The following is a 12328-nucleotide window of genomic DNA, read 5'->3' as shown; positions in this document are numbered from 1 at the left end:
TACTTGAGGAGCACGGAGAGCTTGCAGAGATGAACTCTAATAGCTGTGTCCTTATTCTGTTTGAAGTCTGAGTGCAGTGTGTGTTCCCAGATCAGTACCAGAGCAACGTTCTGTAAGTAATGATCCGCTTTAATTAGAGTTGTACTAACACTGATGCATACTTAACAACCGTGTAAGCATAGTCATTATTTGCAGAAGGAAGACGTGACTTCTAAAGCTTTTTGTTTCGGTGTTACATATAAAAAAAACCCCAAATAATGGATCCAGCATTCTCATCTATGATTACTCGAGGCTATAGGCCAGTAATTTCACAGTGACTTTTTAATACTTGATTTTTTAAACCTTAAAATTTTATTTTTTTTAAAACATTGACTTTTAATTAAGCCTGATTTTTGCTCTTCATGTCTTGGGACACTATACGCTCTTCTGGGAGAACACAGGGCTGACTGCTTGGTGTTCCTGTGCTTACACTGGTGGAGGGTCAACCCAAAGTGGAAATCAGAGAACTGTTTCCAGACCTTGCAGAGGTCCCAGACGTGTGAGGACACTAGCATCTCCCAGCAGGTATGGGAGATGGCAGATGACCAGATGAGCTGGAAGATGGATGTGAACCATCTAATGGACCTTGCAGCTGCAGGTTCTGCAACTTAGTTGGTTGTGTGGCCGTGCATTGCCACCACATGGTCTTGCCAGCCAGCAGTCCCTGTGCTGTCTGTGTGAACCACGTAGGGAGGAGAACGGGCTGAACAATTTTTCTGCCAGGAAGTGTGGTTGCATTGAAATCAAACTGTCCCACAGGAGTTCATCCAGTCTGATGACATCCTCGGTGGGGCTGTTAGAAAGAATGGTGCAGATTGTCCTCTTTCTTGTCAATAACATGTGAGCTGGAGACGGGATTTTTTTTTTTTTTTTTTTTAATGGGGTATTATGAAGATGTGAAATGTTGTCCAATGAATGTTTTCATGAAGACTGATGCACTTAAGACACCCCGTAGACTTTTCTTAGTCACCACTCAGGGGCCTGCCACAGAGCTTGATGTCCAACAAACCTGCTTGTTGTCGATGCTGGAGGAGCAGAACTTCAGGTCTGAGTCTGCAAGTCCCAGCTCTGGTGAGGAGGGGCAGAGGAGGAGCTTTCCTCCCTAATTTTTTCTAGACAGCTTTAGTTTTATCTTTGTTTTTATTTTTTAATTTGAAAGGAAACCGCTAAATCCAGCAAGTAAATAGAAGTAAGAGGAGGGAGCTGAGAAATTTGAAGGATGAGTAGGTGCATGTAATACACGATTACTTCCAAGGAAAAGGTCAGTCTTGCTTTTACAAAAGGCAGTCCAGCCTCACAGTCATATGGGAGTGCTTGAAAGAAGTCAGCAAGTATGTGGATGAGAAGCACCTAGTTGGTGTAGCCTGCTTGGATTTTCAAAAGGTTTTCAATATGGGTTCCCATGGCGGGGGCTTTTAAGGAAACTTAATAGTCCTGACTTAAGAAGGATGTTCCTTGTGTGAACAAATACATGTCTAAAAGGTGAAAGGCAGGGGGGAAGTGGATGGTGCGTTACCATGGGGAAGAGGTCAGCAATACTCTTTACAGGGGTAGGAGCTGGGTTTTGTGGGGTTCAAAAAAACCTCTTAACTGGAAAAATTGTGAATTGTGGTGATATTTGCATGTGAAACAAAGTTTAATCGGGGCATGAAGAATAAGGACTGACAAAGAATTGCAGAAAAGCTTTTATGAGGCTCAGTGAGCATTAAAATGGAAGAAAAAATTCAACTGTGAAGTGATGGAGTTTGGGGAAGATGGAGGGAACCTCATTTAATTCTGTTTTCCTATCAAAAGCAGTGGGCTCCAAGCTGACTGTTACTGCTCAGGAATGAGATCTTTGGATGGCAGTAGGCAGTCCTGTGGAAAGGTCAGCTCAGTGCTAAGTGCCAATCAAAAGCAGCAAACCATGTTAGGGATTGTTATGAAAGGGAAGCAGGACAAAACAGAGAACATCATTATGCCCTTATATAAATCCACAGTACGTTTACCTCTTGGAAATTGTTTTTAGTTTGGGTCCATCTCAGAGGCTCAGAGGAGCGGGAGGGATGGCCAAGAGTGTCCTCAATTTCTTCTGTATGAGGAAGGAGCAAGTTGGCAAAAACCTCTCAGCGTGACAAAGAGATGATGAGGGGGCTAGGGGATGTGACGGGGATTAAAGAGTCCACCAGTGGTGTTGAGAAAGTGGATGGGGATTGCTTGTGTGATGTCTCTTCCAATACAAAGACCAGGGGTCATCAAATGAAACTAGGTGCTGACAGGCTCAAAACAAGTGAAAAAACGTGCATAGCTGAGCTGTGGAAGCTTTTGCTGTAGGAGGTCACGGATGCTAAAAGTCTGCATGGACCAAAGGGGAAGCAGGATAATGTCATGATTTAGAAGACCTTGAAACCACCTTTAGAGGTAATTCTGAACCATAGGCTCCTGGAAGGAAAAACAGACATTGAAAAAATTTTGTTCCATGCTACCTTGTTCTTACAGACCTCCTAAGGCAAAGTTTGGCCACTGTGAGATAAGGCAGGTTGAACTACATGGACATTTATCCTGAGCCATTCTCATGCTGCACTCGGTAGTCATGCCTTGGAGATGCGGGACTGACCTGAGGGTACTGTGGAAGCAGAGCCCAGTCACAGGAGAAGTGGCATTATTCAAATATAACAATTTGATGTCTTGAAATATTCCTATCGTTTTCTTTTCCCACAAGTTTTGTCTTTGTGTTCCCCTTAGCCACAACAGTGAGTTCTGAGCTGCTGGAATTTTTGCAGCGCATCATTTCCACCTTCTCAGGTACCTGTGACACCACTCGGTCAAAGTCTGGGAACTGAGCTGTGGACACGAGCATGTGAATTTCCTTCACTGACAAGTCCCCCATTATGGAGTTGGGAGCATCCTCTCCCAGCTGGGCACAGGAGGAGACATGAGTCTGAGGTCACCGCTGCACCTGAGACATCGCAATTACTTGCTTACTTGCATTAAGCTCCCTGTGTGGTTGCTGGCAGCTCTCCATGGCCCTTCAGGCTGTGGGATGGAGCTGCCCACCAGGGTAGTAAAAAGCTTTTAACTTCAGAGTCTAAAAAAAAGTACCTGGACAACCCAGGGCAGAGCGTGTACTGAATAGTGGGGTTACGAAAGCAGCCAGCCTGAGCCTGGAGCCTCACCTGGTCTGTGGATGGCGAAGATGATGATGAGAATATAGAACCATGGAATGGTTTGGGTTGGAAGGCACCGTGAAGATCATCTAGTTCCAAACCCCATATTTTGTGGACATAGCACGCTGTTCAGTGGGATTTGGCAGAACTGCTTTAATTTTGGATTTCAGTCGCTTGTTTGTCCTCTCTCCGCTCTCAGCACATTTATTCTTTTGTATCATGCTTCACCTGATGATGCATTTTCGTTCACAGGAGGGCTTTTCATTGCTGTAAAGGACTTCAGCCAATGCTGCACATTTATCCTCAGCCTCAGGATTTCTTTCACTTCTAGTGGACTGACAACCATGGAACAGTGATGGCACAGACACAGCAGGGTGTGTGGATTTTTCTTGAATTAAATGAAGCATGAACATTATTTCTGGACTTTCTTTTGTAGACCTACAAGTCATGTGCACCCTTATTTACTTTTCCCCCCACCTTTCCTCTCTTTCAGGTTTTAACAGTGAGAAGATGCTGATGGACAAAAATGAAACTTGGCTCTCCAATTTCTCCTCTGCTGCCTCTTCCTTTGTGAAAGGAGGCAGCAACGGGGCAGGGATCGGCGTCCAGGAGGTGGTCATTGGACTGATACTAAGCCTCATTGACTTGATCACGCTCCTGGGAAATACAATAGTCTTCATCTGCCCAGTGGTGGAAAAGAGGCTGCGCACCGTCACCTATATGTTTATCATGTCCTTAGCCACAGCAGACTTCCTCGTAGCTTGTCTGGTCATGCCCTTTAGGTAAGAAGCAAGATCAGATGGCAGTGTGTGTGTCCAACGTCATTTCTCCTAGCTCAGCAGCTCAATTTGAGCAGGGCTGGCTAGAACTTCACATGCTGTGCTTAGAGCTGGGCTCTCCAAAACGCTTAACTGCATTCTTCTGTGCCTCAGTTTCTCCACCCTTTATAATGGGTCCCCTTATAATGAATGGAGAGGAACTTCCAAGGGTATTTTGCCTCTTGGCTACACTGGGACCGTGGCTGCTGGTCTGACCTCTGTATCCAGCTTTTTCTGCGATGAGGCCCCTCTTCCAGGCCAGGCTGTGCATTGTATGTGGGGCCAACATGGTTGCTAGATGATGTTGCATGCTCTGAGTGGGGAATGTGAGATGAGGACTGCCACTGGTGTGTCAGCGTTAAGTGCAATGACTGTTTTGATCCTCCTTGCATTTCAAAGGGAGAGCAAACTAGAAGACGTTTTTCCCTTATTTTTCTTACTCAAGAATGACTACTGAAATCAGCGGAGTTAAATTCTGTGCTTGCAGTTTTACACTTCTTTAACCTTATCTTTATTTTCTGGTAGTGGGAGGGAGAAGTTAAAAAGATCCTTTAGTGTAAGAAAACGGATGATTTCATATTACTGAACTTGAAAGGCTATTGCAGAGATGCTATTCTTCATATTCTTGGGGAAACACAGCATTCTGATTGCTCCTTCTTGTTCAGACATACAGTGATGGAGTTTGGGGAAGGCCGGCGACCTCCCAAACTAAATCTTTTGCCTGCATAAACAGACTAAAAGAACTGCAGCTTACAGTGGGATCACAGATGGGATTCACTGCACTTGGGGGAATTGTTTTGCCCCTACTGCCTGGCTGCATTGCACATCCATAACGGACAGTGTTGACACGGTGACAGAGGCCATCTCCCCTCCCTCCGTGTAAATGTAAGGATTTTATTTTAGTATAAGTAGGGTAATTCAGGCTTCACCTATATATAATGGAGGAAGAGGCACTTCAGAGGGCAGTTGCCCCGGCTTGAAGTTTATATTTACAGGAACTTCACTACCTGGCTAAACCATAGTAAAACGAATCCAGAAACCAGTTTGCTTGTAGGTTCTGCCTTGTGCTACAGAATGGTTGTAGGACTGTATAAAGTGGGGAGCTGCGCCCTATTTAGTGTTTCTGGAGTACTATGAAGAAGCTGAACACTTTTCATGGTCTGTGCTTCATTTCTTACAGAGCTACTTACGCTTTTAAATTTGGCACCAAAAGGTATTTTCCCAACAAGCAATTACAAACTGAGTTAGCAGTTTATAGTGTCAGGTGAAAAAAAAGCAAATGATGCCCTTCAAAAAAAATATTACCACCAACTTCAATTCTAAGCTCAGTGAATTTTTTAAATCCAGGTTCTGAAATCATCCCTCTGTATCCACTTGTCTCTCCCCTCCACCTGGTGCTACAAATATCTGCCCCGGGGGCTTGGATTGCATCTTAGTTTGGTGATGATCTAACCTGCTCCTATCCTATCGCAGTCAGTGGGAGTGAGGGTAGGGACCTAACCAGGAGATTCGTATCGCTGATAGTGAGGGTTTTGCTCTGTGTTGGAGAAAGATGGGATTGTGGAAGTGCCTCTTTGCCAGACAGGGGTGGAAAGGGTCTCCAGGTTGGCCAGTCTTGTTCCCTGAGGATTGCCAGTGGCTCTGAGCGGGTGTGTGGGTGAGGACCTGGCTGACCTGGGAGGGTTTGCAGAAACGATCCATGTGCTTCTGTCAACAGTAGCACCCATTAATTTTTCCCAAGAGAAGCTCTGCTGTTTCCCACTGCATGGATGAGGTCACTGCAATAAAATGCAGCGGATCATTTCAGCCTCCTAGAAAAACAAGATGTCAGTCACTGAAGATCAGCTAAAAAGCAAAATCTTTCTGCTACCTGGTGATTCCCTGGCCTATTTTTTTTTTTCCTTTCCATGTTCTTGTTAAACCCAGATACCAAAGGTTTTCATTCCAGTCCAACCCAGGTGTCTCAAGGGCTCCTCTGGGACTGCACAGCTGCTTGCTTTTCCAACCACCCAACCACTCCAACCATCCCTCAGGAGCTCACCATCTCTGTTACCCCAATCCTGCCCAGAAACGGCAGCACCCCTTTTGCTCAAACAAGACAAAAGCTGAACAATTCCTGCTTGGAAGTGAGTTCCAGCTGATGATCTCTATCACCGCTTCCTCTTTGATTTTGCCTGTTGTCTACTTGATGACTCCTCTAGTGTCTCCACATTTTGCTCGTGCTTGGCAATATCTGTCCTCATTTTTTTTTTTTCTTCTAAATAGAGCTTGGGCATTTCTAGTCACCCAGCATTCTCATTACTTCTGCCTCGTACCTACTGATGTGGTATTTGCATTCTGGGCGTTGGGAGGGTATGGTAGCAAAGAACAAAAAGCAGGTGGGTGTCTTGGCAGCTGTAATTTCCTCTGTAAGACGGGCTGCATCCCCCGTAACTGGAATAAGATCTCTTCCTTATCGGGGGAAAAAGGGAATTTGGCACTAGGTTTTGCTCAGTTAGGAATGCAAAGGGGAAGAAAATTGGACAATTCCTACTTCTAGGTTCCCAGGAAAGCATGGAAGGGACAAGAAGCAGCAGATGTTTCATTGGGAAATCTGTCTGTAGCTTCTCATGCCCAACAAGAAAGGACAAATAGGGAACAAAAAGAAAAGGCACAACAGAGATGAAGAGGGGCCCACAGCTGTGAAGAATATGAGGGGAGGGGAAGGATCATATAATGGTTTGGGTTGGAAGGGACTTTTAAAGGTCATTTAGTCCAACCCCCCTGCAGTGACCAGGGACATCTTCAGCTGGATCAGGTTGCTCAGAGCCCTGTCCAGCCTGACCTTGAATGTCTCCGGGGATGGGGCATTCACCACCTCTCTGGGCGACCTGTACCACTGTTTCACTGCCCTCGTTGTAAAAAATTTCTTCCTTATATCTGGTCTAAATTCACCCTCTTTCAGTTTAAAACTGTTACCTCTTGCCCTATCAAAGCATGGTAGAGGGCATTACAAGGGGAGAAGGATTTCCATGAAAACCAATGGCTTCACTATGTAGCCAGAGAGAAAATAGCCACCTAGGAGAGTGTCTTATTTAAGAAAAAAAAAATTACAAAGGGGATCAAGGAGCAAAGCACAATTGATGCTTTCTGCCCTTCATGAATGTCTTAGTGTCGCCTGGGGTAAAGACTTGATGGCTCTTGATTTGCCATGTGGTGAGGAACGGACCCTGCCAGCTCCATAGGGCCTTCTTCGGTCCTGCTGATGGAGTGGCTGCTGTTTCACATCTTCCCCACCATCTTGGCTTCATATCTATTTGCTCTTCTGAATTGCAGTTTGCTCCTCAGCTGGCATGTTAGCACATGCCAAAGAGAAGGAAAAGAAATGATCTTTGGAGCCAGTTTGGCTCAGGAAAATATGATAGAAAGGAAAAACAAGATTGTCGTCTGGTGCCTTAATCTCATAAGACTTCTGCTTTTTGTCCTGGTTTGGCTTGTTTGCAGGAGCCATTCAGCTGTGCTTAGCTTGTCATCTGGCTACTCCAGCCAGCCCAGTCATTTCCAGGCTGAATATTTCCAGCTACTCTTTTGCAAGTATAAGTGAAACACAGAGGGGTCTTCACTTCTGCTCATACTGTGTGTTTCTTCCAAGCTGCAAAGACCTTTTACATCAGAGAAGAGGGAACAGGTATCCACTACCCTGTGCTGTGAGAACACCTGCTAGGTCAGGTGCATCCCACCAGATGCATGTTGATGAGAGCTGGGTACCTGCTTAGCAGGGATCTGTGTGCAGGGATGCTCATGGCAGCAGCATGGTCTACTTCTGGAGAGCCATGGTGCTCACACCACAGGCTTTGCAGCATCTCTGGGGATAAGGAGGGCTTCTGAGGAATGGCAAAATAGCACCCAAGTCCATTACAGGACCTGTGCTTCAACTCCCATAGGTCTCATTTCCTCACTTGAAAAAGAGCCATGAAACCTTTGCATGTTTGCGCAGTGGGACGTTCCATGCTGCCCATGTGGAGGCCACCACGGTGTAGGGACAGATTCTGCTGTGGATGAATGTTTGTTAAAATTTTTGCCCAACATCCCACATAACAAAAAGCTGCCGAGGGCTGGGGCCCTTCAGTAGCACTGTACCCACCTACAGCAGTTGTCGTGCTCTAGAACAACCTTCACAAGTAATTTTAATGAATTGTTGCTAATTAGACGCAGAGCAGGCGTTGGTTTCTAATTCCTCTGACATCAAGTTGACAGTTTCTGCCCCTGCCAGACAGCAGAGCCCACCTGAGTTCACTGCACCACAGCAGCCCTGTTCTCACTGTATTTGACCAGCAAGCTGTGAAGTTCCAGGATAATTAAAGCTTTGCAGGACTAGGCTGTTACTCAGCCTTTCACATCAAATTCACACACAATGGTTATTTCAGCAGCACCCCGGGAGCTGCAGAAAGCTGGTGAAAGAAAGGGGAAGCGAACGGCATCTAATTGAATGCTATAGAAACATGCATCAGCCTTCCTACAGCTGCCATATGTTCCTTCCTTCGCTGCTCACTTCTTACAGGCCTCTCTCGACTTTGTTAGAAAAAATTTTGGCATAATGGTTGCTTTTTGCTGGTGTGTTTACCTCACTGAGGCATTTGCGAGTTATATAATGCATAGGCTTCCTCCTAGGAATTTTTTTTTTCTAACCAAGAATTGAAATGCTCTAGTTTTGAAGCATCCGACTAGATGAAAAGTGAGTTTCTTGGAGGAGGGAGCATCTTCCATGCCCCAGGAACTGAGGAGAAATCATAAAAATCTGTGCTGCATAGGGCACTGGAAAAAGCTATGATAAACAAAGCTGTGCAGATGCAAATTTGGGGAGTTCTGGGGTGCAAAGAGCCTCTCTCAAGACACCTGCTTATATCAGAGTGCAGGTAGGAAGCATAGGTTTGGCCTTTTTAAGCCATACCTTACCTGTGGGTTATTGCCTTGAGTTGCATTTTGAGGATGAATCCCTGCTGTCTACCTGAGCTGCACACCCATCTTTGGTACCTCTGTGTTAAAACCTCAGTGAAGTCCTGAAGAAATGCATTAAATCAGTCCTTCTAGCTTTGATTGCTCCCCTTTTTCTCTTGCAGTATCATTTACGAGGTGACGGGGATGTGGTTGTTTGGGAAGCTGTTCTGTAAAGTCTGGATCTCCTTTGATGTCATGTTCTGCACTGCATCCATTGTCACGTTGTGCTTCATTAGCCTGGACAGATACTGCTCCGTGGTGACCCCGTACCACTATTCAAGAAGGATGTCCCGTGGCAGGTGAGTGGAGTCACTCCTCACTTTGGGTCCCCCCAAATTTTTACTTGGCCACAGCCTATACTGACTTGGGACCAAATGAGTTATTGACAGTTGATGCCCAAAAGCAAATATACCATACACCATATAAAACTTTGCAGAAAATTTGTGACGTGGTGCAAGAGAAAAGGAGCATGCAGCTGAGCTGGTCTGAGGGTGCTCCTAGGAAAGCACTTTTTGAGCTAAGGATGGGTCACAAAATGGGGTAGAAACCAGTGATGTGGGCCAGCTTGTACCTATAGCTTCTGCCCTTTGCAGACATTTCATGGGAATTTCCCCAAGGACTAGGAGAAATGAGACCCAGAAAAAAAGCATATAGCACCAGTCTTCCCCCTCACAATGTTTTCTAAATGATAATATTTGGGGAAATGCAGAGAAAACAGGATGTTTCTAAGCTCCTGCCAAGGTTTCATGTGAAACATTGAAATGAGGATTGGAGGGTGAGGAGAGTTGTCTGAAGGTGGGCAGAGAGGATGCTGCAGCTGCAGGGTGCTGTATAAGGTGGGTTCAGGCCCTTTTGGGAATGTTCTTCCCACTGCAACTCCTGCGAGTAAGACTCGTGGAGTGTGGGTGGTCGCCAGAGCGAGGAGGGGGCTGTGCAGCATCCCGCGTCACAGAGCAAGCGCTGCAGTGGTTCTGAGGATCTAGTGTCCATCAGCCCCATCCTTACAGCTTCTCAGCGGATAACAGCCAGATATTAAAACTGAAACCAAACAGAAAAATGGGCATGCTGTTGTTTTAAATATTAAACGAAAATCCTCTGTAAAACCTTTCCTCCTCTTTTTGCAGCCAGCTCTGAGCATCCCTTACGCTGACCCCAGCCCTGTAAACCACAGACCCAATTACCCAGTCATTAGAGATATTCACGTATGGACTTGCTGTACCCCAGCTTTTTCACTGCTCGGCCACTTCTCCAAGCCCTGGGGGACTGCTGAGCAGTGATATCCCACACGGGTTACCATGGGGATTAAATCGTACTGGATGTTCTCAACTCAAAATAACTCAGACCCTCTCTCCCCCCGCCCCCCATCTCTTTCTTTTCACAGATGCATTGTGATGACCTGCATGGTCTGGGTATACTCCTCCCTGATTTCCTTCCTTCCTGTCATGCAAGGCTGGAATGAGATCCCTGGGGTGGACTTTGATGCAGGCAGAGAATGCATCTTTGTCACCAACTGGATTTTTGCCATCGTGGCTTCTGCTCTGGCATTTTTTGTCCCCTTCATGGTCATGTGCAGCATGTATTTCTTCATCTACCGAGCTTCACGGCTCAAGGCCACTCGGATCATGTCTCAGACCCTGGAGATTCACTACCACCCCAACAGCAAGCGGCAGAACCATCTGCAGCTGGAGAACAAGGCCACGCGGACCATCAGCATTATCATTTCAGTCTTTGTGCTGTGCTGGCTGCCGTACTTTGTCCTGAATGTCTGGCTCGCTGCCAGAGGCACCGACTCCACCAGCACAGTCTTGGTTGACACCTTCAAGATCATCACTTGGTTAGGGTATTGCAACTCCACCATCAACCCAATGCTCTACGCTTTCTTGAACCGGGACTTCCAACGGGCCCTGAAGAAGCTGCTCATTTGCAGGCACAGGTCTCAGGTGGACATTGGAGAAGACATGGTTTCCATAGCCACGTTTTCCAAGACTGCTCCAGACCTAGAATATAGCAATACGGTGCCAGTGCCCAATGGTGCCCTGAAAGGCAAACCCAAGTAATAGGGATTCAGAATCAGTTGCTGGAGGTGGTGGTACAGAAAGTGCCAGAGCACATCCTAATGGAAAAATAATTGGTAGGAAAATAGGGGAAGGAGGGGCTGGAATATTACAGCTGGGGGCATAGGGCAAAGATGCATTTCTTCATCTTCCACAGTTTTACAAATAAGGAACTTTGATATTTTGGGGGCAATTTGTTATAACTAACGGAGATAATTCCTTCCTGAGTAATTATTTTTTTAATGAGCATTTCCTAAGAGAAATTCAACCTTCATGCTGGGGTAAAAATGTCAGTATGATAATGTAAACTTGTCTTTGTGTACATCCTGGTGATCTACAATGTAAGGTTGGAAAGTAGGTCTTTCTTACCAAGCCACTGTAGTGCTCATCTTGCAGTTTCCATTACAAATTCGACCAGTTTTAATAGCTCCACGTGTGTTAGTCTGTGTGCGAGTTAGGAAGGGTGTGATCAAAGAGCAGAGGTCACTCCCTTACGATGGCACCCCTCTGCAGTCTGAGCTGTTCCTCAGGGCTGCCCACTTGCTTCCGAAATACAGATGTTCAGAGATTTCGGTGGCTTTTGGTGAATTATCTGTGAGTTTCTTTATTAATTCTGGAAGGGAATATCCTATGCAGCAAGCCCCAGGAGATGGGCAAGACTTGCTGTAACACCGAGAGCCCAGGGGGTTCAAAGGGGGCTACAGCTGACTGACACCAGCCACAGAGGAGATGTGAAGAGAAATTCTTACTTACTTGTGTGTTTTGCACTGTGATGTCTAATGCCTTGGTGCTATCAGTGTAGCTATAGAGTATTGCTGGACCACACAGCCATAGAAAAATGATGATAAATGGGAAAGGTTATTTTTACCACTCCTGTCTGGACTTCAAGCAGCATCAAACAGCACTGGCTCCCCACAGGAGGGCCACGGAGTACCTTACTGAAGGACTACCCTGAAAACACACAACTGCTTCTGACCATCTCTGAAGCATCATAACAGTGAGTAAAAGCAGGAGCTGAGCCCCCAGGACCACAGCTTTTCTGTAGCACTGGTGATTGCTCAAGCCAACAGCCATCACCTCCCCTGGCACCGTTCCGGTGGGGTCTCACTCTGGTTTAACATGGGAGAGTCACTGCACTCAGAGCCTGCTCTTAGACTGATCTTCCATGGACATGAAACACTTCAGGGCTTTTTCAGAGTGCTCAATCACCTACTTGGGACAGGCAAGGCTTCTGCAGCCTGGGAAGTCAAGCAAACACAACAGAAAGATATCCAGGCTAACATTTAATGCTAAA

At 46.0% G+C, this 12328-nt stretch overlaps 1 protein-coding gene across 1 annotated transcript; it reads left to right on the top strand.

The window, feature by feature from the left end:
• Window positions 1-3540: 3540 nt before the first annotated feature.
• On the top strand, window positions 3541-11089 carry LOC113479397 (octopamine receptor-like). Its single transcript, XM_026847264.1, has 4 exons — window positions 3541-3559; window positions 3679-3967; window positions 9103-9279; window positions 10362-11089. Exons 1-4 carry the CDS (start codon window positions 3541-3543, stop codon window positions 11035-11037), a joined length of 1161 nt encoding a protein of 386 aa, XP_026703065.1. The 3' UTR covers window positions 11038-11089.
• Window positions 11090-12328: the final 1239 nt, after the last annotated feature.

Source organism: Athene cunicularia (genome assembly GCF_003259725.1).
Source record: "Athene cunicularia isolate RWA chromosome 4 unlocalized genomic scaffold, athCun1 chr4_part1, whole genome shotgun sequence".
NCBI lineage: Eukaryota > Metazoa > Chordata > Aves > Strigiformes > Strigidae > Athene > Athene cunicularia.
The sequence above is the reverse complement of the archived record's forward strand: the minus strand, read 5'-3'. Positions and strand labels throughout refer to the sequence as shown.